This window comes from Phaseolus vulgaris, chromosome 1 (assembly GCF_051622355.1).
Source record: "Phaseolus vulgaris cultivar YP4 chromosome 1, ASM5162235v1, whole genome shotgun sequence".
NCBI lineage: Eukaryota > Viridiplantae > Streptophyta > Magnoliopsida > Fabales > Fabaceae > Phaseolus > Phaseolus vulgaris.
In genome coordinates this window covers 26536965-26563702 of record NC_143498.1, presented here as the reverse complement: position 1 = coordinate 26563702, position 26738 = coordinate 26536965, and the positions used below count along the sequence as shown (strand labels likewise).

The window sequence follows — 26738 nt, the reverse complement described above, 5'->3', positions numbered from 1 at the left end:
TTTTAGGAAAAGGATAAGATCGTAAATCTAGCAAATTTGAAATATATCACTTCTCAAATATAATATTGGCGCACGGATCACGAGGGTGCTTATTGCAGTTTGCAGCACCACACAATTCTGACTTTTAATTTTGCACGTGTTAATTTTTATTACTATTTTTCTTAAAACGTTGATTGCATTGATAAGAGCTGAAAAGTATTTTAGAAAAACATTAATAAAAAACATAAAAAATACTTACTATTATAAATGAGAATACAAACATTTTCTTCTTCCTCACTCCAAAGCTCCTTTCCTCTGAATCAAATTGCATCAATGAACGGCTCTCGCTCTCGTTCCCGCCCCGAGTATATCCCGGGCCACATTCCGGACCCTTCCTACGTCCGCATTTTGGACACCACCCTCCGCGACGGCGAGCAGGCCCCCGGCGCCGCCATGACCGCCGAGCAGAAGCTGCGGATCGCGCGGCAGCTGGTGAAGCTGGGCGTGGACGTGATCGAGGCTGGATTCCCTTGTGCATCACAGGAGGACTTCAATGGCGTGAAGATGATAGCGCAGGAAGTTGGGAGGAAGTGCGAGGATGATGGGTACGTTCCGGTGATTGTTGCGATGTGCAGGTGCAATGAGAAGGACATTAGGACTGCATGGGAGGCTGTGAAGGAGGCGAAGAGGCCGAGGCTTTTGCCCTTCATCGCCACCAGCCCCATTCACATGGAGTACAAGCTTCGAAAGACTAAAGAAGAGGTTCTTCAAATAGCTCGCACAATGGTCGCTTTCGCTCGCAGTTTGGGTTGTCGTGACATTGAGTTCGGTGCTGAGGATGCAGCCAGGTTCCTCTCTTCTCTTTCCTCTTACATACATTTATAATCAAACTACTTTCTCCCAATACCAAGATATCTCAAAACTATAATAGAAAACCCAAGTTTTCTTCTACACGCAGATAACCTTATTTTTCTTAACATTACACTAAAAACCGTCATATTATTTAGAAATTTAAATGGTAAATAATTATTAGTTTTCGGAAAAGCCCTACAAACAAAGATGACCGTCAAGGAAGACAAGGTGATATACGTGCAACATAACCGAGGAAAAGGGCATTGACGCGAAGGTCGTGGTCATGGAAACAACAATAAAAAGAGAGAACAAATGAACAAAAAAAATAAAATTGGCGTGGACGAGGTTGTAATCGTAGTAGTCGATCAAATCGTTCAAATGTTGAACACCATTTTCGTCGTAAAACTCGCTTGAGCGAGATAACTCCCGAGAGCACCCCTTTTTTCATAACTTTCTCGCTTGAGTGAGATTTAACTCGCTTGGGCGAGACTTCCTGCAAGAAAACATGATTTTGAAAAATAAAATCAACAAAGGTAACAAAACAACATAAAAAAAGTGGATTAGGTTGCCTCCTAGTAAGCACTTTATTTAATGTCATATAGCTTGACGATAGTTTTTATCAAGGGCGATAATTGTTCCGCTTGGCCTGTGCTTTTTTATCACTTTCATTTTCCTTGAATACGGCTCTTCCACTTCAATTATTCCATCCAGCTTTAATTTCTTAATGACCCACAATTTCTTCGTCTTCATTCCTTTCCCCCTACCCGCGTTGAGCATGATAGGTTGTCTTGGTCGATACTCCTCTTCTTTCATTGGCTTCCTTTGATTGTCTTGATCTTCTTTTGTCCTTAGCGTTTCCTGAGGTGGAACTTTCTCCTTTAGCTTTCAACCCTCCATTTGTTCAGCATCTTTTGAATTTTTCTCTTGTCTCCCATCCTTATCTACAATACAGTTATTTACATCATCAAAAAGATTAAATCTTACCTCATCATCCTCAGACCTTACTATAAGTTCTCCTTTATCCACATCCACTATGACTTTAGCAGTCTTCATAAAAGGTCTGTCGAGAATCAAAGGGACCTCCTCGTCTTCTTTCATGTCTAAGATAACAAAATTCATGGGGAACATGAATTTTTCTACCTTCATAAGGACATCTTCTGCCACACCATAAGGATGTTTCACAGTTCTTTTAGCCAATTGTAACTATATCTTGGTGGGTTTAACCTCCAAGTCACCCATCTGTCTTAACATGGTTAATGGCGTCAAATTTATAATTGACCCTAAATCCAATAAGGCATTATCAACAAATAAATCATTTATTGACACAGGAATATTAAAACTCCCTGGATCCTTGAATTTCTTTGGCAAGTTTTTCAGCTTCAAAGAACTACTTCTAGGTTTCGGCTCTCCATTCGTTTCTTCAAAGCAACACATCTTCCTTCTAATTCCTTTAAAGAATGTTTTTTTCTCGACCATCCTGCAATATAATTTTTTGGAAGCAATTTATCAGGAAAAAAAATCTTTTCTTTTCTTTTTTAACAGACATAAGAGAATGGAATAATTATTTTGAAATTCTCCTCTCTTCAAATTCATATTTTCCTCCCTCTTTTCTATTTTCTCCTTTTTCTTCCTTAAACTTCACCATCTCACTATGTCCCTCTCTTATTCTCTTATCACTTAGTAGTGATTTTATTACAATGCTCCTTAGGGTTGGTTGTGGTGTTGGCTGAGAATTGGTCAATTTGTCCTTCTGCAATTTGTGCAATTTGTTTGACCATCTGTCTCATATAGATCTCCATACTCCTAATTGTGGCTATGTTATTTTCCTGCGAGCTTACAATCTTTGATAAAGCATCTTCAACTTTACTCATCCTCACGTATGGAAGGATAATTAGATTGTTGCTACTATTGGAAAGGCCCTTGCTTGTTGGATCAACTATAGTCTTGTTTCCACCCAAAATTTTGATTTCAATTATTTTTCCAACCTTGAGAATAATTGTTGGAAAAACCACCTTTCCTTCCTTGATTGTCCATATAATTTACCTTGGCTTTAGGTGAGTTGTTTGATAAGAACAGTGACCATTAGGATGATCACTTCCACAAAAATCACACATGATAGGTATATTATGACTTTTATGAGTCAACCGCATGCAACTTTTGAGGTAGTTTGGCCATCTGTGCGGTTAGTTGCTCAATCTGCTGGGTCATAATTTTATTTTGAGGATGTGATTTAAGCCACTCCTTTGTTTTTCCTGTCAAAGAAAATGGAAACAAACACATATACACACTCTCAAGATCACCTGATTGAAAACACATAGTTCCCACCAATTCATAAAACATAGTCATGTGTGTATGGGGATTGTACCGCCCAGGTAGTCGGAAGTGATGACGTGGCAGCAAGCTATAATATAGGCGTGTTGAACGGGACACCTGGCCGGCAGAAGGGAAGGAAGTCGGGGGGCTCGTGTAGTCGCCAGTCGCTAAATTGGCGTGCCCCGATCTCTAGCATACCTAAACCGGCGGTCACTAGGTTTGTGACGTAGTCGCCGGATGCGAACCCAGACGACCAAGTGATCAGAGATCGCCGAAAGGAGGACATCGCCGAAAGATTAGGAAAGCTTGTTCAAGGCTTTCAAAGCGGATGATGAAGTCGTCAGATGGTCATTCCCTAACTGGCCAGAGGTTGAAGTTAGGGAACAACTTACCCGGGCATGCACGATGAAGCAAGTGAAGCAGATCATGATGGCGACCGGCGAGACCACAGGGAAGGTGTGTATGATGACACCCATACTCGCCACACAGAAGAGATCGCGCTCCAAGGCAGCTATACACCGAGTTACTCCTTGCATGGATAACTTAGTCGAATAAGCCTGAAGAGTAAGAAGTGACGCTCAAGCAGAGGATGCTCCAGATGATGACACGTGTACAGCTGGATGCGAGCCACGTGTCCAGATGTGTAACCGTCAGGAGAGAGAAAGTGCACAGGTATATAAGAGATTCTAACGAACTTTTGAGGTACGCGTGTTTTAGAATACTTCTTTTATGCTTGCGAGAACTAGAGTACGCTGAGAGAGAATATTGCACGGTTCCTGAAGTTCTTAGTTTTCCTCTTAGTATTTTGGTGGTTCAGTCGCTGACTTGAGCGTCGGAGCGCGATCGGCCGCAGCGGCACCGTTCTGTCTTTTGCAGGTTCTTGAGGTGAATCAAGGTGAAGGACGGAAGCTAACACGGTGCAAAGCCGATCCAGAGGAAGCTATCTTTGACGAGGCAAGGTTCTTGCGTTCTGGTCAACAGGCAGGATCATCAGGCGCCCACCGTGGGGCCGTGTAAAACCTGTCCCTATCCACAGCGTGAGTTCTTGGAGTTTCTACAGTTTCTGTGTGGATGTGTGCTGGTGCAACCATTTTCCGCCGTTCATTCACGCTTTTGTTCGGTGAGTTCGAGTTTCCCACCGTTCGTTCAAGTTTTGTTCGGTGAAATCGAGGTTTCTGCCGTTCGTTTGGGTTTTAATCGGTAGTGTGAGGTTTTCCACCGTTCGTTCAAGCTTTCGATAGTTTTTCTTGGAGTTTCTTGCCGTTCGCGCGGTGTTCAATCGGGCGTTCGGTGTGTTTCTGTTTGATTGCGTTTCTGGTTAGGGAATCGAGGGCTTGTTGAAGAAGTGGAGGATCTGAGGTGAAGTTGCAAGTTTCTGTGAAGGTTTCGACGTCCGAATCTATCGGCGTGCTGTTGTAGTTGTGTTTGCGAAGGCCTTAGGGAGTTTGGGGACTTCTAGCCGGTTGTTCGTTGGATCGATCGTTGCTAAAGGAGATTTTGTTCGTCGAACTTTGGTTTGCTGAGTTTTCATGAGAAAGATGAGAAGCAACCGTTCAAGTCCAGTTGTGCCAGTTGCTGCTAAAGGCGCCATGACCATGGCGCAGATGATGGAGATCATGCGTGCACTACAGGCAAACGTGGAGGCCTCGCGCGTAGAGCAGGCAAAGATGCATGAGGACCTAGTTGCCTCTCAGGCCAGGAATGAAGAGCTCAGCAAAGTTACTGAGGAGTTGCGCCAAGCTCTTCAGGAGCAGAGAGGCCGCCCAGTCGCTGAAGAGGTCGCACCGTCGTCGCCACCTCGCGTTTTCCCTATGCCATTTGCTTAGGCGATCACAGACACGCCTATCCCTGCGAGCGTGGTACCCGTGAAGGCTACTTTCACCGGCGTGGAGGATCCTGAGGCACATCTCACCACGTTCCACACGCAGATGATGCTGTCAGGAGGCTCGGATGCTCTGTATTGCAAAATGTTTGTGAGCACGCTCCAGGGAACAGCGCTGGAATGGTTTGTGAGCCTGCCTACAGGTCACATAACCAATTTCCAGCAGTTTTCGAAGATTTTCGTCGAGTAGTACATTGTGAACAAAGCGCCACCTAGGGTGTCTTACGACCTGATCCTGCCGGCAACTTGAACGTGGGTGAATCGCTTCGTAACACTTTTCTGCCCTGTCTTCGCGACTGTGTCTCCTGAAGAATCACCTTCTGAACTCTCTCTCTCAGATGTCTTCGAAATGTGACCTGCAAAATACACAGACGGCGCCTCTAGCGGCCGTTTGCACTCCGACGATCAAGTTAGTTCCACAGAACCACCAGAAACTGGAAACTTAGTAAAAATGCGTGTGTATCAGAAAAACTTGCACTCTGTTTTTCTCTCTATCTTTTTTCTCCCTCCTCACTCTCACTCTGATTCTCTATCTTATCTCCCTTTCCCTGCTTCTGGGCATGACAGAATTCTGTTATGCTTTTCTGGCATGTGTCAGAACCCTGTCATGCTTTTCAGAGAAAGCGTACCTTCAGAATCAGCAATGGGGAGCGTGAGAGTCTGCGCATGTCTGCGCTTGGCTGCACCTGTCTGTACCTTTAGCGGTACGGAGTGCTCTTTTGTCTGGACCGCGCCCCTCTCAGATGGTGACACGTGGAGGCCTGCAACTCACATCTAACCACACACGTGTCACTTACTGGAAGGGCTCTAGCGCCTCTCTTTGTCTGCCTAGGTTACGCCCTTGCGGAGTAACTTAGGATGCTTCTCTTATCTGGGTAAATTGCATACTCTTAGGAGAGCGTCGGGTGTGGCTGGTCTAGGCGCACTCACCAAACGTTACTCTCTGCGTAGGCGACTTACCCTTCAGGATGACACGCACGTAATGGGTTGAGGGAATCACCAATCACCGACTGGCTTACTAGTTCCCTCAGGCCACTCTCGTGCATGATTCCTTGAGGTGTGCTCATGCGAGGTCCATGCGTAACGCTCTCGCTGGGAACCTTAGTCCCAGTTTAACTGCGTGTAACACGAGACCCCGATGACAATACCCCGATCACTGATCAGTGTTTATTCGCTACTCGCGCTCTGCCTCCAGGCGCGAGTCTGGGAACTGGTCTGCTGGTGGTCACTTGGCTACTGACCACCGATCACCATTCTGGGTGATCTATCCCCCGACCTCTCTGCCGCCTGATCTGTCGGTGGTAACTTGGTTACTGACCACCGATCACCATTCTGGGTGATCTATCCCCCGACCTCTCTGCCGCCTGATCTGTCGGTGGTAACTTGGTTACTGACCACCGATCACCTCTCTTGGCGATCGTCCCCTTACCTCTCTGCCACCTGGTCCACGTGTCACCCTGCGAGTGGTCCACGTGGTTCTCTGATGCTGACGTCATCGACTACCGATGACCGATCGGATCACGACCTGTTCGACATAAGGCAATACCAGGGAGAGTCCCTCAGGGACTACTTGAATCGCTTTGGAGCGCAGATGGTCCGCTCGCCAGCCAAGGACGAGGAGAAGCTGGTAGACGCCTTCAAAAAGGGCGTGCTGTCGGGACCTTTCTGTGAGGCGCTGATCAGGGCTCACCCCGCCACGTTCGCTGAGGTTAGGCGACTTGCGGTGGCCCACATCGCCGACGAAAGTGAAGTCGCCGAGAAGAGAGGGAGCGTGGCCCCTGCTAGGCCACGTGCCCAGACCAGGATCCAGCCATAGAGGGTGCTGGAGACAGCGGCGGCCAAGAGGGATCAAAGGACCCGCCATCCTTATGATCCAAGGAAAAACAAGGGCAGGGGCCCAGGGCGCCCCAGGGAGTACAATCGCCCGCCAAAACATAAGTTTGTCATGGAATTGGCAGACCTGATCGCCATCCCCAATATAGCAGCCAGGTTCAAGGCACCCGAGAAAGTGGGCGACAAGGTGTTAGGACCAAAACCAGACGCCTGGTGCGAATTCCACCAGAGTTTTGGTCACACCGTCGATTCATGTTTGGCATTGGGATACTAGCTCGACGACCTGGTCAAGAGCGGTTTCCTGAATGATTACCTGCTGGACAGGAGGACGGGGGGCGCGTCGAGCTCCCAGCCGGCGGGTGGTGAGGCTCAGTAGCACGAGATGCCCACTCATGGAGAGATCCACACCATCGCTGGGGGTTTTTCGGGTGGTGGATGCACCGCGTCACAGAGGAAGAAATATGCAAGGTCTGTGATGACGGTGGACATGTTCGAGGATCACTCGCCAGACGTGGACATTACGTTCACAAGAGAAGATCTCAGGGACGTTGTGCCTCATGACAACGATCCCATAGTTATCTCGCTTGTCACGGCGGGAAGGAAGGTCCACCGGGTACTGGTGGACCAAGGAAGCTCGGCAGATGTGATGTTCTGACCGACTTTCACATAGCTGCAATTGCCCCTTGACCAGTTGAGGCCCTATGGAGGGTGCTTGTATGGGTTTGCTAGCGATCAGGTGGAGGTCAGGGGGTACATCGAGTTAAGAACTACATTCACGGATGAGGCGGACTCGAGGACGGAGAAAATCAAGTACCTCGTCGTGAATGCTCCCTCAGCATATAACATTCTGTTGGGAAGACCAACACTCAACAGAATAGGAGCTGTGCCCTCAACCAGGCACATGAAGGTGAAGTTGCTGTCGATGGAGGGGGTGGTGATTACCATCAAATCTGACCAGAAGGAAGCGAAGAAATGCTATGAGAATAGCCTCAAGAATAAGAGGTCAGTAAGTTACATCACAACGACGCCTCCTCCCGGTGTGAAGCCCAAGCCAACAGAATGGCGAGTTGTTGATGCGGCGATGGAGGTGGCCGCTGGAGGCGATGTCACCATGCTGGATGCTGAGGCTGAGGGAGAGAACGCCGATCGGGAAGAAGAGGTGAGGAACCGCCCAGAGGAAGCGAGGGAACTGGGAATCGCCAGAGCGGTGATCGCCAGGGAAGCTAGACCCAAACCCGTCGAGGAGTGGCTCGAAAGCGAGATCGGGGGAAAGGTCTTCAAGTTGGGAAGATCCTTGGAGGCTGAGCTCCAGGACCAGATCGCCAAGGTGATAGAGCGGCATCTGGATGCTTTTGCATGGTGTGCTTCAGACATGTCGGGAATCGACCCCGACTTCTTGTGCCACCATCTAGCAATGGACAACCAGGTCAGACCAGTGCGACAGAGAAGAAGGAAGTTTAACGAGGAGAGAAGGCAGGCGATCAGGGATGAAACACAGAAGCTCCTCGCCGCAGGCCATATCAGGGAAGTCCAGTACCCTGAGTGGTTGGCTAATGTCGTGCTGGAGAAGAAAAGCAATGGGAAGTGGCGCATGTGCGTCGACTTCACTGACCTGAACAAGGCTTGCCCAAAGGATTCGTATCCTTTGCCAAGCATAGACGCCCTGGTCGACAGTGCTGCAGGGTGCAAGTTGCTGAGTTTCCTGGACGCCTTCTCGGGGTACAACCAGATAAAGATGCATCCCATGGATGAAGAAAAGACCGCCTTCATGACCGAGAGATCGTGCTACTGCTACAAGGTGATGCCCTTCGGGCTGAAGAACGCGGGGGCCACGTACCAAAGATTGATGGATAGGGTACTTGCACCAATGCTGGGAAGGAATGTGCAAGCGTACGTGGATGATATGGTCGTGACCTCGCCAGAAAAGAGCAAGCACGTTGCGGACCTGGAGGAGTTGTTCACCACTATTGCCAAGTTTAGGTTAAAGCTGAACCTCGAGAAGTGCATTTTTGGCGTGGAGGCAGGGAAGTTCTTGGGATTCCTCTTAACTGAAAGAGGAATAGAGGCAAATCCTGATAAGTGTGCTGCCATCTTGGCGATGAGGAGCCCGACTACCGTGAAGGAGGTGCAGCAACTTACAGGTCGGATGGCCGCCCTGTCTCGTTTCGTATCGGCTAGCGGAGAGAAAGGCCATCCGTACTTCCAGTGTTTAAGGCGAAACAATAAGTTTGCCTGGACGAAGGAGTGTGAAGAGGCCTTCGTCAAGCTTAAAGAGTACCTGGCAAGCCCGCCGGTTTTGTGCAAACCGTTGGTGGGAACCCCTCTCAGGTTGTATTTTGCTGTGACTGAGAGGGCGGTGAGTGCGGTGCTCACCCAAGACCAAGACCAGGCTCAGAAGCCTATTTATTTCGTCAGCAAGGTGTTGCAAGGCCCAAAGGTGAGGTATCAGGCCTTGGAGAAAGCTGCACTGGTTGTGGTATTTTCGGCGAGGACGTTGCGCCACTATTTTCACAGTTTTACAATACTGGTGATGACCGACTTGCCTATCCATAAAGTTCTGAAGAAGCCTGATGTAGCTGGGAGGATGGTGAAATGGGCGGTGGAGCTGTCGGAGTTCGACATCAAGTATGAGCCCCGAGGTCCGATCAAGGGGCAGATTTTCGCCGATTTTGTGGTCGAGCTCTCGTCAGAAGCAGCACGAGTTGAGGGGGATGATTTTCGTTGGGTGCTCTTGATGGACGAATCGTCGAACCAGCAGGGTAGCGGTGCTGGAGTCATCATGGAAGGGCCCAACGGTGTGCTGATTGAACAGTCCCTAAGGTTTGCCTTCAAAGCCAGCAACAATCAAGCAGAATATGAGGCGCTGATCGTCGGAATCTTGCTGGCCAAGGAGATGGGGCTAGGGTGCTGATGGCTAAGAGTGACTCGCTGTTGGTCATGGGACAAGTAACAGGCGAGTTCCAGGCCAAGAATCCACAAATGGCGGCTTACTTGGAGTATGTGCAGGAGTTGAAGAGTTCCTTTGTCTCGTTTGAAGTGGTGCATGTGCCTAGAGAGCAGAATGCCCGAGCAGACTTGCTAGCTAAGCTTGCCAGTTCGGGCAAGGGGGGTAGGCAGAGGACGGTGATCCAAGAAACTCTGAAGACGCCTAGAGCATTTGTGGCAGACCACCTGGTTCATCAAATAAGCATGTCGACGGAGAAAGCGGCGAGGAGTCACAGGTCTTTGACTCAGGAAACCTTAAGATCGTCGAGAATAAGAGCATGTTGGGGGGAGAGGGTGAACATGACGCAGGTCTGCGCTACGCATGAGCCAGACACGTGGATAACACAGTACCAGCGATGCCTGGCAAATGGCCTTCTCCCGCTGGATCCGACGGAGGCTAGGAAGATAAAGAAGAACTCCAGCAAGTTCACAATGATTGATGGCGAGTTGTATAGATTTGGGTTCACACACCCACTCCTGGAATGTGTGCACGGAGAAAAATGTACAAGAATCATGGCCGAGCTCCATGAAGGGATATGTGGAAGTCACGTCGGGGGTCGAGCTCTAGCTGCAAGAACCCTCCGTGCAGGTTACTACTGGCCAACAATGAGGGAGGACTGCAAGAAGTATGCACAGTGTTGCAAGCAATGTCAGCAGCACGCCGATTGGCACAAAGCGCCTCCAGAAGAGTTAAAGTCGATTTACAGCCCTTGGCCGTTTCATACGTGGGGAATCGACATTCTGGGACCTTTCCCATTGGCGATCAGGCAGATGAAGTACTTGGTGGTGGCAATTGAATATTTCACCAACTGGATCGAAGCAGAACCAGTAGCCCAGATCACCGCACACAAGATCGAGAGCTTTGTGGAAGAACATCGTGTGCCGGTTTGGTGTGCCTAAGCGCCTGGTGTCAGACAACGGGACTCAGTTTGCAAGTCACCTGTTGAAGAAGCTGTGCGAAGAGGTGGGAATTCAACAAGTATTTACATCCGTCGAGCACCCTCAGACAAATGGCCAAGTAGAGTCCGCCAATCGGGTGTTGCTAAGAGGCTTGAAGAGAAGGCTAGAGAAAGCCAAGGGATCGTGGGCTGAGGAGGTACCCCGCATAGTTTGGGCGTACCACACCACCGAGCAGTCAGGAACCCATGAGACCCCGTTTAGCCTGGTCTATGGATGCGACGCAATGATTCCAGTGGAAATCCAGGAGAGCTCGCCGAGATTCCAGAACTTTGTAGCAGAAGACTCGAATGAAGAAAGAAGGTTGAATCTGGATTTGCTGAATGAGGTCAGGGAGGAGGCGAGAGTAAAAGCCGAGGCAGTGAAAAGGAGGATTGAACGAAGATATAACTCGAAGGTGATGCCGAGGCAGTTTAAAGAAGGCGACCTGGTGATGAGGAAGGCCCACCAGTACGAGATGGAAAACAAGTTATCGCCTAAGTGGACAGGACCGTTAAGAATAACCGAGGCGCTCGGGAACGGCGCCTACCGCTTAGAAACGTTGGAAGGAGGGGCGATTCCTCGCACTTGGAACGCCACACACCTCAAGTTATATTACAGTTAAAGCTTTGTAAGTAAAAACAAGCACGAAGAGATTTGCAAGCTTTCTATTAAAACAGTTTGAAGGGGGCACTCTTTTTTCCCTAAGGAGGGTTTTTAATGAGGCCACCCAATAAAGAAGAGTTTTCAAAGTTTAACGTTTCTAAGATTGCATGCTTGTTGTTTCGAAAGATTTAGAAAAAGACCTTATCACTCGTACGTGATTTAAGGCAAGTTTGAAGTTATGCAGCATGCTTTCTAAAAGTTTTTAAGTCCCCATCGCTTTTCGGCGATCGGCGGCACAGTTAAAGTTTTAAAGTCCTCATCGTTTTTCGGCGATCGGAGGCACCAGTAATGATTAATGACCTCAACGCCCTCGCGCGGTTTGAGGCGAGAACAGATTAAAAGCCCTCAGTGCATCCAGGGAAGAGGAGATGTAATCCCTGGGCAAAGTAGAGGCACCGGATAAAGACCTCCTCGCCCTCGTGCGAGTGCAGGCGAGATAAAGTCCTCAGTGCATCCAGGGGGGAGGAGATGTACACCCTGAGCAAGTTGAGGCACCAGATAAAGTCCTTCTCGCCGTCGAGCGAGTTCAGGCAAGATGAACTGAAAGGTCAGGGGTGTTTGTGACCTTAAACGGCAGGAAGGGAAGGAAAATGCCTTTTTCCCCTTTAAGCGAAACATCAATATTGACCCAGTAAGACCAGATCATTGTTCTGAAACTCAGGGCGGTAGAGAAGGATCCGAAAGGCGCCTCTACCCCCAGATGAGGGAGCAATGATCAAGTTATGAAGAAGAGAAAAGTCCTCCTTGCTTTTGAGCAAGTGCAGGCAAGAAAAGTCCTCCTCGCCGTTGAGCGAGCGGGCGAGAAAGAAGAAAGTCCTCCTCGCTGTTGAGTGAGCGCAGGCGAGAGAAAGTCCTTCTCGCCGTCAAGCGAGTTCAGGCAAGATAAAGTCCTTCTCGCCGTCGAGCGAGTTCAGGCCAGATAAAATCCTTCTCGTCTTGAACGAGTTCAGGTATGGTGTGAAGGGTGGAAGAAGTTTCAAGGATAGCTAAGGTAGGTTCAAAGAGAACACCTCGCTATCCGGCTTATTGTTCTAAAACTCAGGGCGGTGGAGAAGGATCCGAAGGGCGCCTATACCCCCCAGATGAGGGAACAATGGCCAAGTTATGAAGGCAAAGAAATCTTACATCGCCAGAACCCTAGGGCGATCAGAAGAATTCCAGGCGAAGACAGGAGTAAAGGCTAACCTTGTCAGGCAGATCAGGTGAACTGTATTGTAATACCAGTTTAAGTTAAAACCTGTTGCCTAGTAAGTAGTTAATTGCCTTAAAGTTTGCAAGTTATGCTAAATGTCGTCGCTTGAAGGTTAATGAGTTGCTCAAGTTTTTACTTTGAGTTAACAGTTGATGAATTGATGTAAGATTGATAGTTTGCTCGAGTTTGAAGCAGTGAGTAAACGGTTGAGCCCGCAGAATCGCTAAGTTAATTTGTTTAAGCGGTTTCTACAAGGAAAAGCAAAGTAAACAGAGAAACCATGTGCAAAAGTGGAAGAAGTTATAATAAAAGCTGTACCAGTTCGAATACAAAGGAAAGAAAATTACAAGTAAAGATCGTGCAAAAAGAAATAGGCAGACAAATCTCAGGAAATAAGTGATGGAGGGAAGCGGTTAATCTTCAGAAGGCACGATCTTCCCATCCACCACTTCGTTGCATATTGACACCATGGAGAGGTCGAGCTCGGGGTACTGGCAAGCGACTTGCTCCAGGGCGGCGTCGAACCCGGCGGCAAGGACTTGGGCGGAGCTTTGCTCGAGCTCTTCGGTTTGTTGCTTGAGCTCCTCAGTTTGTTATTTCAGCTCGTCAGCTCGTTTCTTCAGTTCTTCAGTTTCCCCACGAGCTTGAGCAAGGTCTTCAGCAACCTTTTTTCCTTCGTCCCGCGCCTGGGCCAGCTCTGCAATAGTTTTCTTGTTTTCCTCTCTAGCCTCGGCGAGCTCAGCCACGGAGCTTACTCTCCAGCTCGATTTTCTCTTGAGCTAGGAGGTGCAGTTTCTGGCGTAGATCGGAGGCCTCCTTGCGTGCAACCCTCAGCTCAGCACTCATGGCGTCCTCCACCCTTGAGTGATCGATCTCTGCCATCATCAGATTGCAAGACAGTTTTTCTGCCTCAATCCTTATCAGGCGATTCTCCTCCTGGAGTGTTGAGATCTCGTCCTGAAGCTTTTTGTTCGAGCTCTTCACAGCCTTTGTTATGATTGAGGGGAGGTCCTCTAGCATCATTTTGAGTTTAGCTGTGAAGGGCCCCCAGACTTCTTTGACCAAGGGGGGAAGGCTTGCAGCTGCTGTTGGTGGGGGTGCTGAAGGAGCCTGGTGCTGACTCTCACCACCACCCTCTTGAATTGGTTGAGCAAGGGGGGCTTTCTGGCGTGGTGGTGAAGTGGGGGACTCGGTTATGAGTATCGGTGAGTTGTGAGCGCCTTCATCCCCACCTGGTGCGGCTTCAGCAATTGAGGCGGTTGAAGGAGGACCCTCTCCAGCAGATACGAACGGCGTGGAGGCACTAGGAGGGTTCTCCATGAAGTTGGGCTCGTTGCCTTCAACCGCAGGAAGCGCGACGACCAAGGGTGTTGCTTGGACCGGCGGTGTTGGAGCTGGGGGAGAGGGCGGTGTTGCAGCTGGGGGAGAGGGCGGTGTTGGTGTTGGGAGAGCGGGTGGTGAAGAAGGTGCCACCCTTTTCCTTTTGGAGACAAGGCCGTCCTTAGTCGCCTCATCATCCTCATCCTCATCTTCTTGAACCACTTGAGGAGTTTTCCTCTTTGGTTTCCTTAAGATGAGCTTTTTTCGTTGAGGGGCGGGCAGTGTCTCTGGAGGAGCTGGGCCTTGAGGAGGCGATCTACCCTGGGCAGCGGCGATCTCCACTACCGAGTTTGGTACGGTTTGGGAGCCCGCCACCAGTTTGTGAGTTCAGGCGATCGCCCTCAATTCAGCCATTTTGCCTTTTCCCAGCATGTTATCTGCACAGGGCAAGAGATAGGTGAGCAATTAAAACAGAAGCAGAAGATACAAGCATGTCTGTACAGGAGTAACACAAACAGCACATAAGTTAATAACGGAATGCCAAAGTAGAACGGAGAAAAATGCTAAGTTGGTAAATTTGATGGTGAGGTGGGGTTTACCGATGTGGGCCTCGAGTTGGTCCTCGAGGAATTCGAAGGTGATTATTGAAGAAGTAGGAAAGTTGATCTGGGCATCAGCCACCCTCTTCCAGAAAAGGCAGAGGTCCTTGTCCAACTCGCCCATGTTGTCAGGACTTCTTGGCCTTCTGAAGTTTTCTTTTGAGTCCTTACTTCCCTTGTTTACCCAGTACAAGGGGAAGCCATCGAGCAGCGAGGGGTCTTGATCGTTTTGGCGCACTTGGACAAACTTTCCTTTCCAGTCTTTGTAAGATTGCTGGAAGATTGAGAGGATCGATCTCCCAGCAATCCCGTTTAAGCTCACCCAGGGGCAGTCTCCAGGATTCTTGGCCTCGAACAAGAAAAGGAAGACGTCTACCGAGGCCGGTAGTCCCAAGTGCGCGCACATGATTTAAAATGCCCGCACGAATGCCCAGCTGTTGGGATGGAGCTGGGCAGCGGCAATGTTAAGCTCGGTTAATAGCTCTCGTTCAAAACGGGTGAAGGGAAACCTGAGTTTCACCTTCTTGAATAGGGTGGTGTAAACGAAGCAGAACAACTCGCCGTTGTTCCCCTTGTCATTCGCGCAGATTGGCACGTCGGGAGGGCAAGGCAGCACCATTAGTTTGTCGTCATGCTCCTTGTGGAACGAGAGGTTGGGTTCGTCCCCTTTCTTCAACCGTAGCACCGCCAACGCAGATTTTACTGAAGAGGTCTCTTTCAGCAAAGTTGGGGTGGCCCACGGGTAGAGCTTCTTGTAGTCTTGTGTGGGGATGGAGGCTCCTCCAGTGACTGGTGGAGTTGCCTGAGCGAGGTTGGTGTGAGAAGTTGCAGGCCTCTCAGCCTGGGTAGAAGGAGCACCAGATGCTCGTGGTCGGTTATGCGCTTGGGGTGGAGGGTTTCGCGATGGAGGAGGAGGGTTCGCGGTGGTTTTCGTGCGAGCCATCGCAGGAACTGCAAAGGAAAAAGGAAAAAGGATGAACAAAGGTTACAGAGAACGACTCGATTGAGGACGAAGAAAGGAAAACGAACGAACGGGAGTTCGTTGTGACGAACGTAATGAAAGACGAAGCCCTAAGTTGCGAGAGGGAAGAAAAGGAGAAAACAACCCAAAACGTATGCACCAGGCAGGTAATGGATGATGCGAATCGGTTAAAATGCAGCAAATATCAACAAAAGAAGTAAAAGAGGTACCTTTCGATGACCAGATGAGCGTTGAAGGGAGTTGGAAATTGAGAGAGTTGAGGAGCGTCGTGGGTTCGCAGAGAAAACTTAGAGCGTTTGAGAATGCAGAGAGATGATGAAACAGTGGAAATGAAAGGGTTTAAGGGTTTTTCAAACGTTTTCGGAAGCGCAAACGACAACAGAAGATGACCATTGATGAAGCCACGTGTCGGGCGATTGGAAAAAGGGGTTTGGTGGAGCGTCAGAAAAGCAGAGGGTACGAACGTTTGGAATTTCGTGCCAGCGCCACGTAGATCGGCAGTGATGTGACCTCTTAGTCTTTTCGATGGACAAGTCTTCGCTTAAGACTGGGGGGCTTGTGTACCGCCCAGGTAGTCGGAAGTGATGACGTGGCAGCAAGCTATAATATAGGCGTGTTGAACGGGACACCTGGCTGGCAGAAGGGAAGGAAGTTGGGGGGCTCGTGTAGTCGCCAGTCGCTAAGTTGGCGTGCCCCGATCTCTAGCATACCTAAACCGACGGTCACCAGGTTTGTGACGTAGTCGCCGGATGCGAACCCAGACGACCAAGTGATCAGAGATCGCCGAAAGGAGGACATCGCCGAAAGATCAGGAAAGCTTGTTCAAGGCTTTCGAAGCGGAGGATGAAGTCGTCATATGGTCATTCCCTAGCTGGCCAGAGGTTGAAGTTAGGGAACAGCTTACCCGGGCATGCACGATGAAGCAAGTGAAGCAGATCATGATGGCGACCGACGAGACCACAGGGAAGGTGTGTATAATGACACCCGTACTCGCCACACAGAAGAGATTGCGCTCCAAGGCAGCTATACACTGAGTTACTCCTTGCATGGATAACTTAGTCGAATAAGCCTGAAGAGTAAGAAGTGACGCTCAAGCAGAGGATGCTCCAGATGATGACACGTGTACAGCTGGATGCGAGCCACGTGTCCAGATGTGTAACCGTCAGGAGAGAGAAAGTGCACAGGTATATAAGAGATTCTAACGAACTTCTGAGGTACGCGCGTTTCAGAATACTTCTTTTACGCTTGCGAGAACTAGAGTACGCTGAGAGAGAATATTGCACGGTTCCTGAAGTTCATAGTTTTCCTCTTAGTATTTTGGTGGTTCAGTCGCTGACTTGAGCGTCAGAGCGCGATCGGCGCCGTTCTGTCTTTTGCAGGTTCTTGAGGTGAATCAAGGTGAAGGACGGAAGCTAACACGGTGCAAAGCCGATCCAGAGGAAGCTACCTTTGACGAGGCAAGGTTCTTGCGTTCTGGTCAACAGGCAGGATCAGGGATCCTAATGATCCATCACCGTGAATTGATTAGTACTAATGAGGGTGAGGAACGCAAGCTTCATCTCCAAAGCCTTATTAGTAGTAGGTATTACAATGCTAGAAAAGTGTCTAGGCCGTTGGTGTTTGGCGTAGTCTCCAATTTAAGGGTTAGCATAAAAAATCATAGACAGTAACCGAATATTTATATTTTATATTTTTTTTTTAAATTGAAAAAGAAAGAGAAATAAATTCCAATTAAATAAACAATTAAAAGAAAATTCAAATTAAATAAGAAAATAAATAAATAAATAAAAAGGTAAATAAAAAAATTAAGAATAAAACAATAAAAACAAAATAAAAAATCTGAAAAAAATAAACACAATAAAAACAAATCAAAACAATTCAAATATTCACAATATTTAGGAAACTATACTTAACAAATCAAACTTGTTCCCCAACAACGACGCCAAAAACTTGACGACTTTCTATGGCACGTGCACCGCGTTGTCAGAAGTAATAATTTGTCCCTAATGACGGATATCGATCCCACAAGGAAAAGTGAATTATCAAGCAAATGCAGACGACCGATCGCTCACACCAGACGACCGATCGGTGCACCATAGCGCCACACCTTCTGCTTCCAGGCGCTGATCGCGCATCCTCTCTGACCGTCGTCCCCTGATGACCGATCACCCCCCCCCCCCCTCCGGGTGACTTTCTCAATGACTCATCTACTTCACTGGCCCACGTGTTCCACTAAGAACGGTCCACGTGGCTATCCTTTGCTGACGTCACCGACTACCGATGACCGACCGGATCAGATGGGTTTCTGTTATATCATAGTTTAGAAGAACAGATGTTAAGGCTGACTTGAAGGTGTAGTTTTGTTACTATCCTTGTGAGGCTTTCTAAGCTTTCAAGCTCATGCCTTACTAGGAATAGTGAAACAAAACCTTTGTTTTGCAATCTCCTCTGTACCATGCTAATTATTAATTTTGGGTTTGATTTGTAAGCATGAGGGAAGGAGTGGTGGTTCTTGTATAAGGGTTGGGACACCCTTGAAGTGTCCCATTAATTTAATTAATTCTTTGCTGATAAAAAAAAAGTACGATACTCTCTAAATATAAAACAGAACAATAAAAAGTGTGTTGAAAGTGGTTGTGTTGACTATGATTAATTAGAAAACAGGCAAAAAATTGGTTGGTTCAAGTTGGAAAAATAAGGATTAGATTTCATATTTTCTCACTCTTATGTATTTAGATTAGCATGTTATTGAAAAATAGGCAAAGAATTGTGCAATTTATTGAATAATGAAAAACACAATCTTCTAAATGAAAGGAGTGTCATGGTATCTCAATTGGAGAGTGTTAAAGCAAAATTTGATAACATGGAAAGAAGGTTTACAGAATTGGAAGAAAAATATGTTGATATGGAGAAAGAAAAATAAAGTAGAGTCAATCAAGTAAAAGAATTTCATTTGTTGCTTGTGGCTCAAAAAGAAAAGGTGAATGAAGTCTTGTCCCTATAGATATGTTTTTCTGTACTTGCCCTCCATTTCTTTGATTTGATTAATTATTTCAGTTTCACTTCCCAAATTAGTGCTTCCCTAGTTCCCATAGTTTACAGATTTGTCCTTCCCTCACCCGACATATCAGATTGTTGTTGGGTGGCAAGTGGCAATCCTTGTAGGAAGATAGATGTGTGTTGATATTGGATATACATATGCAGGATGTTTGTCTATTTACACTACTAGTCCATTTTGTATTGGCATATTTCCAATTACAGAAAATAATATTTTCACAGTCGACTTCTTGCAAAATAACTGTTTTGACAACTACTTCTGTGGGAGTAGATCGGATAGAGAGTTCCTCTATCAAATATTTGGAGATGTTATCGAAGCTGGGGCAACAACTGTGGTGGTAGCAGACACTGTGGGCATAACAATGCCATTCGAGTTTGGAAAACTGATTGCTGATATAAAAGCCAATACCCCTGGAATTGAAAAGGCTATTATCGCGGTTCACTGTCATAATGATCTTGGACATGCTACTGCAAACACAATAGAGGTATTTCTGTACACACATACACTGTTTTAATGTAATCAATAACAAATATTCATAATCAATTTTACTAAGTTTTAATTACTTTCAGGCTACACGTGCTGGTGCAAGGCAATTAGAAGTAACAGTTAATGGGATTGGTGAAAGGGCTGGTAATGCTGCATTAGAAGAGGTTAGTATCATTCATCTATTTTTTATAATACATGCTATTTAAGCATAGTTTTACGCCATTTTCTAATTATTATCAAAGTTTTGGAGATTTGCATGCAAGATTTGTTGGCAAACTAGAACAACTTCCTTCACATTTGCAATTTTATTATTGGTAAATGATCTCAGTAACTTAATTTCATCTTTTTAATATACTTTAACTCGTTTTATTTTATTTTATTAAAGGTTGTGATGGCCCTAAGATGCAGGGGAGATCATGTTTTAGGTGGTTTATATACTGGAATTAATACAAAGCACATCCTGAAGACCAGCAAGATGGTTTTATATTATTACACTATTAATTCATTTTTGGAATATTTTCTTCCTTTAAGATACCTTTGTTAAGTTAAAAATTTTATAAATATTTTTTCAACAGGTTGAAGAGTGCTCGGGTATGCATTTACAGCCACACAAAGCTATTGTAGGTCATAATGCATTTCTCCATGAAAGTGGAATTCATCAGGTTAGTGGACTTAAATGCCACCCTGCTGCGTTTGATTTTGTTAATGCCTATTCTATTTGTTACCTAAAACATACATTTGATTACTCTTAAACTTTTTATATTGTATTGTTGTTGTTTTTCTCTATTTTGATTTCTGGTTTGTAGGATGGATTGTTAAAGCATAGAGGCACATATGAAATACTTTCTCCAGAAGATATTGGTTATGAAAGGTCCAATGAAGCTACTATGGTACTAGGGAAGCTAAGGTATGCCATTTTCTCACACTCTTTTATCCCATATTCTGACCTTTTGTCTATAAAACACTTGTTTCAATGCGGTATCAGTTTTTATGGTTTATTATTTTTATTTGTAGTTTAGTAATAATTGATCAATTAACTTTTATCTTAAATTTTATATAATCAAATTATAACTTATTTTTTTCCTTCGTTTACACTTCCACATCTATTAGTGGACGCCATGCTTTGAAAACCCGACTTAAAGAGGTATGCAGCTATTTGTGTAGTATATACTCAAAGGGAAAGTATCGTTTTTCTGTTTCATGACCTATTTTCTTCCTTTTCAGCTTGGTTATGAACTCAAGGAGGATGAAGTTGAGAGTGTATTTCAAAACTTCAAAGCAATGGCCGAGAAAAAAAAGGTTAATAATTATTTTTATTTTTTCTTTTAAATACATATATCAGAGTTATAGAAGGATCCTAATATTAATTGGATGTTTTTTATAATTATCAGTTGTTTTTCTTTATAGAGGGGAATAATTGTGTGTCTTTTCTAATTATCAGTTGTTTCTCTTTATAGAGGTGAATAACCTTTATTTTGTCTGTGTGTTATGATTCTAGTATTTAATTATTGATTCTTTCCCTCTTTAGTTAAATCTAGAATGAGTGTATTACTTGTATATATTCAGACCATTTGTTTTGATTTTAACTATACTATTTTGTTGTGGAGTATTGACACGTGATGTTTGATGTATTATTCCTTTACTGACAACAAATTTAGTCATGAAAAATTCAGTTCCATTATCACTTCTTATTATTTTTATTGTTGTCTCAAACTGTGTTTGAACAAAAATAACTAAAATTTTCCAAAACATTAACAACTTCAGATTTTTGTTTCAAAAGAAAAATCCATGTGTACCTCGAATAGTCATTAACTATGGTCAAGAAATATTTATGACCATGAATTGATGGTATTGAGTATGGTCCCCAAACATCTACATGAATCAAATCAAAACATTTTTTTGATTTAGATGTACTAATAGGAAAACAAAGTCCTTTTTGCTTTGCAAAATGACAAACATCACAAACAAAAGATTTGTTATATTTAACACAAGGAAATTTATTCTTGATAACATCAATACATTTATTTGAAATATACCTAATCAAAAATGCCAAAGGGTTTCTAGATCACTAGCATTGACATTAACAGTATTGATGATGTGTGTAGATTCAAGAGGTTTAATTTGAAATTTCTGGTAAGTTGGGATCCTGAGTATATAAAGTCTATCTTGCATCTTAGCATAACCAATTATTTTCAAGGAGTTTTTGTCTTGAATGTGACAACCATTAGAATCAAAGGTAAGAACACAAGATATTCTATCAATCAATTTTGTTACTGAAAGAAGATTAAAAGTGAAGCAAGGAATATACAAAACATTGTTTATGACATGATTTTGATTGAGAAAAAAACTTCCAGAATAATTGACAATGACTTGATTTCCATTTGGTAATTTGACATAAATATGATCAATTTGATGATATGAAGTGAAGTAAGTTATGGATGAACAAATGTGATCAGTAGCACCACTATCAATAATCCAAGAGCTAAAAGAAGAAATAAAGTTATTAACAATTTGTGTTGTCATGTTGGAAGGAATAACAAAGACTTGACTAGAAACATTGTCACTGGATTTGACCTGTTGTAAAAGAGCTAACAATGTTGGATACTGCTCAGGAGTAAAACCAATTTGTTGAGACTCCACTTCTAACTTTGAACCTTCATGATTCTGCTCATTATTATTAAAATTTGTATTGTGAAAAGCTGCATGACTCTGATGATGGTTGTGATTTTTAAATTTGAAATGAGGTGGAAAACCACGCTTTTTATAGCATGTATCAATGGTATGCTTTGTCTTTCCACAATAATTGCAAATTTTGGAAGTATATTATTTTCCATAGCTTCCTCTTCCATATCCACCACCCATGCCATAGGTCGTAGCATTGTTTTTATAACCTCCTTTGCTAGTAGCAATGATTGCCTTGGATTGATCACCAAAAACTTGCCTCATTTGTTGTGTAATGAGAGAGTAAACTCTATTCAATGATGAATTATCTGATAACATGGTAAAATGAACAAAGATCTTGTGAGGGATGAACAACTTCACCCATAGATAAATGTAGATGTAGTAACCAGAGCTCTAATCAGTGCTCTGATACCATATTATGAAATAGAACATAAATGAATAAAAGAGAACAAAGATGAACAAAAGAGCAAAAGGAAGGTAAAAGATATGAGAATGAATATCTCTTTTTTCTTGTTCTTAAAATAAAAACAAATGGTCTGAATATATACAAGTAGTACACTCATTCTAGAGTTTAACTAAAGAGGGAAAAAATCAATAATTAAATACTAGAATCATAACACATGATCCTGCCTGTTGACTTAGCGCAAGAGCGTTGCCTCGTCACGATCTTCCTCACCAGCTTGACACCACGTGCCCTCCAAGTCCGCTCCACAGATAACCTCTCTGAGAACCTGAAAAAGACACAGTGGCGCCTCTGCGGCCGGTGGCGCTCCGACGCTCAAGTTAGATCACAGAATCACTAGAGAAATAACGTGTGTAAAAACAGCGTGTAAAAAACTCTCCTCTCAATCTCCCTCTGATTCTCTTTTATGCCTCCCCCTGTATCTGCGCCTAACAGAATTCTGTTATGCCTCTCTAGCATGTGTCAAAACCCTGTTGTGCTTTTCTGTGGCAACGTACCTCCAGAATCAGTAAAACGGGAGTGTCTGCGTGTTTCTGCGCTTGTCTGTAACTTTAGGGGTACGGAGTGCACCTTTGTCTGGACCGCGCCCCTCTCAGATGATGACACGTGGAGGCATGCAACTAACCACACACGTGTCACTACTTGAGGGGCTCTAGCACTTCTCTCTGTGTGCCTAAGTTATTCCCTTGCGGAGTAACTTAGCGCATTCCTTTTATCTGGGTAAATCGCATACTCTCAGGAGAACGCCAGGTGTGGCTGGTCTAGGCACACTCACCAAGCATTGCTCTCTGGCGTTGACGATTCCCCCTTCACGATGTCATGCACGTAACGGGTTGAGGGAGTCGCCAATCACTGACCAGCTCGCTAGCTCCCTCATGCCACCCTCATGCACAATTCTATGAGATATGTTCATGCGAGGTCCGTGCGTAACACTTTCGCTGGGAACCTCATTCCTAGCTTAACTGCGTGTAACATGAGACCCCGATGACCATGCACTCGATGACTGATCAGTGCCCTACTGCTTCTCGCGTTCTGCCCCCAGGTGTTCATCTGGGAACTGATCTGTCGGTGACCGCTTGGTTACTGACCACCGATCACCGTTCTGGGTGATCTGTCCCCTGACTTCTCTGCCGACTGATCTGTCGGTGGCCACTTGGCTACTGACCACCGATCACCTCTTTGGATGATCTGCTCCCTGATCTCTCTGTCACCCGGTCCACGCGTCACCCTACGAGTGGCCCACGTGATCATCTTCTGCTGACGTCATCAACTACCGATGACCGACCGGATCAACACACAAAGACAAAATAAATGTTATTCACCTCTATAAAGAGAAACAACTGATAATTAGAAAATACATTCAATTATTCTCCTCTATAAAGAGAAACAACTGATAATTATAAAAGACACCCAATTAATATTAAGATCCTTCTATAACTTTGGTATCTGTATCCTTTAATACCTCGCCACAAGCTGGGGAGCAAATATTGATGAGACCCAGCTTGGAACAAATATTCTTAAAAGATTGAGGACTTAAAGCTTTGGTATAAATATCAGCCAGTTGCTTTGTGATGGAAATGGGAAGCAAATGGATGAGACCCTTCTTTAATTTTTCCTGGACCACATGACAATCTATTTCTATATGTTTTGTACGCTCGTGAAACACTGGATTTGCTGCAACGTATCGTGCTGAGTCATTGTCACTGTATAAAAGAGATGGTGCTCAAAAGAAACTTTGAAATCTTGAAGAAGATAAGTTAGCCATTGAATTTCACATGTAACAGTGGCCATTGTCCTGTATTCACCTTCACAAGAACTCTTTGATATTGTTCCTGGCTTCTTTGATTTCCAAGATATGAGAGAATTCCCAAGATACACACTAAAACCAGTCACTGATTGTCTTGAACCACTGTAGGTGCCCCAATCACTATCACAAAAGGCTTTGAGATGAACAAAGGTAGTGGAAGAGAAAAATAGACCAAGACTTGTAATCCCTTTGATATATATGAGAATTCTAATCGTTGCATTATAGTGAGCAATTGTAGACTTAGCAAGAAACTGAGAAAGTTGTTGCACAGAAAATGTTATGTCAGGTCGGGTATTAGTGAGATACATAAGCCTTCCAATCAATCTTTTGTAGCCTTGAATGCCTTGTCTTTCCACAATAACTGCAAATTTGGAAGTATATTCTTTTCCATAGCTTCCTCTTCCATGTCCACAACCCATGTCATAGGTCGTAGCATTGTTTTTATAACCTCCTTTGCTAGTAGCAATGATTGCCTTGGATTGATCACCAAAAACTTGCCTCTCTTGTTGTGTAATGAGAGAGTAAACTCTATTAAAGGATGAATTATCTGATGAACTAACATGGTAAAATGAACAAAGATCTTGTGAGGGAGCAATAACTTCACCCATAGATAAATGTAGATGTAGCAACCAGAGCTCTTACAAAGTGGACTTTAAGCCTAACTCAACCCCATAAAACCGACTCATGAGGTGAGGTTTGCACACACTTATATACAATGAAATGTCCTCATCGACTAGAGATGAAAAATATATAAGTAGGTGCAAACCTCACCCCATGAGCCGATTTTATGGGGTTGAGTTAGGCTTAAAGTCCACTTCATAATACAGTATTAGAGCAATTTCGATCCTATTCTAGCGAGTGTTTGTTGGGCCTATCGTGCCACCTGCTATCGAGCCGTTATCGGACCACCCATAATATCTTGTCCCACGCACGAGTTGTCACTCTCGATGTGAGGGGTGTGTGTTGGAGATCTCACATTGACTAGAGATGAGAAATATATAAGTGGGTGCAAACCTCACCCCATGAGCTGGTTTTATGGAGTTGAGTTAGGCTTAATGTCCACTTCGTAATATCATTTGTGAATATAATATATATATATATATATATATATAGTTAATAATATTATATCAAATAATTAAGTTGGTCAATATTAATTATATTTACTCTATTCTTTTTCTTTAGAATCATCTTGAACTAATGTGTGACTTAAATATTTTTTTTCTTAGAGAGTTACCGATGTTGACCTTAAAGCATTGGTATCAGATCAAGTTTGTGATGTAGAACCTATTTGGAAGCTTTGTGGGTTGGAGGTAAATTAGAATGAAATTAATTTTAAACTATATATGTTTGATACAATAATAGAAAACAGATAAAGAAGAAAAAATAATGAATATCTATCATCAACGTAGGTGACTTGTGGAACTATGAATTTTTCATCAACAACTATTGAACTTGTTACAATTAACGGTACCACACACGTTGCTTGTTCCGTTGGAAAAGGACCAGTGGATTCAGCGTTTAAGGCTGTCGATCTCATTGTGAAGGTAATATCGACTTTAACAAGTTCCAACTTTTTTATTTGTTTTCCTTTTTATTACGTCTCTTACTACATATAAGTATTTACTCTTTTCTATAGTATGCTATTTGAAATCTATTGGTATGCAATCAAATACTTTGATGAACTTTTTCTATTCCCAAACATTATATAGGCTAGAAAGTTATGTATAAGATAGTGTAAATTATGTTTATATCATCCTACATGGAAGTTCTTGGAAGTTCAATGTTTCTAATTTCATTTTTTTAAGTATCTAACTAAGTTATGCAAAGATGTTTTTATATATAAAAAGAACATTTCTTGCAATCACATGAATATATATTGATATTCTAATTAAGTTCTTTTTTATCAGTAAATATATTTTTATAATGGAATGTTTACAATATTTAATATTTAATGCAGGAAGCTGTGAAAGTACTTGAGTACTCACTAAATACAATCACAGAAGGCACTGATGCAATTGCAACTGTACATGTTGTAATTCATAAAGAGAATGCGCACTCATATAATTCTACTGGAAACATTGTTTATCCCACATTTAGGTATTGTTAATCAAAATTTGATTGTTTAGTATATTATTTCTTGCTAACTCCCCACATGCACATCTAATATTTCAATTTTTTTCTTTTTATAGTGGGATTGGAAAAGGAGTAGATGTTGTTGTTTCCAGTGTAGAGGCTTATCTTACTGCACTAAACAAAATGCTCGATTTCAAGGAATGATTATATCTATTAGTATTCTAGCATCTGAATTTAGAAGTTCAGACATCATGTTAAAAATTCAATTAGCTATTTGTAATTTCTTTCTTTAGTTTAAAATGGAATATAGTATTCCATAATGTACTTTGTTAAGTCTCCATATTAAGGGATAAGTATGCCAAAACCAGACTAAATAAATGTCTCTTTGAAATATTTGAATTACAAATGTTAATTACTTTTTTCTTTTTAAGGTAACTTTCTATTGGGTTAAATGTAAAACCATTGCTTTAATCCATTTTGTGTGTGTTTAATTTCCTAGTTGTGGTGAAAATCAAGCCCTTGTATTTTTTATTTTCAATTTATGCATTATATTTGTTTTAAGGCTCTTATATCCTTAAACACAAATAGTTCTTTTAAATTTTATTTTAGGATTTCAACCTGAAAATCCTT

The 26738-nt window shown here is 44.0% G+C and overlaps 1 protein-coding gene across 1 annotated transcript; it reads left to right on the top strand.

Annotated features, from left to right (window-relative positions):
• Window positions 1–249: 249 nt before the first annotated feature.
• On the top strand, window positions 250–26535 carry LOC137813799 (putative 2-isopropylmalate synthase). The gene is made up of 12 exons (XM_068616231.2): window positions 250–827; window positions 18868–19081; window positions 19167–19247; window positions 19469–19561; window positions 19659–19745; window positions 19890–19990; window positions 20194–20227; window positions 20308–20382; window positions 25262–25345; window positions 25445–25579; window positions 25993–26132; window positions 26225–26535. The coding sequence occupies exons 1-12, from the start codon at window positions 313–315 to the stop codon at window positions 26310–26312; spliced, it is 1647 nt and encodes a 548-aa protein (XP_068472332.2). The 5' UTR covers window positions 250–312; the 3' UTR covers window positions 26313–26535.
• Window positions 26536–26738: the final 203 nt, after the last annotated feature.

Bases quoted from the DNA above. Each gene is read 5' to 3' on its own strand.
- LOC137813799 (XM_068616231.2), top strand. From the start codon at position 313: ATGAACGGCTCTCGCTCTCGTTCCCGCCCCGAGTATATCCCGGGCCAC. The intron at 20,228-20,307 runs GTATGCAGCTAT...CTTCCTTTTCAG, and splicing joins TGAAAACCCGACTTAAAGAG to CTTGGTTATGAACTCAAGGA. The intron at 25,580-25,992 runs GTAATATCGACT...TATTTAATGCAG, and splicing joins CTGTCGATCTCATTGTGAAG to GAAGCTGTGAAAGTACTTGA.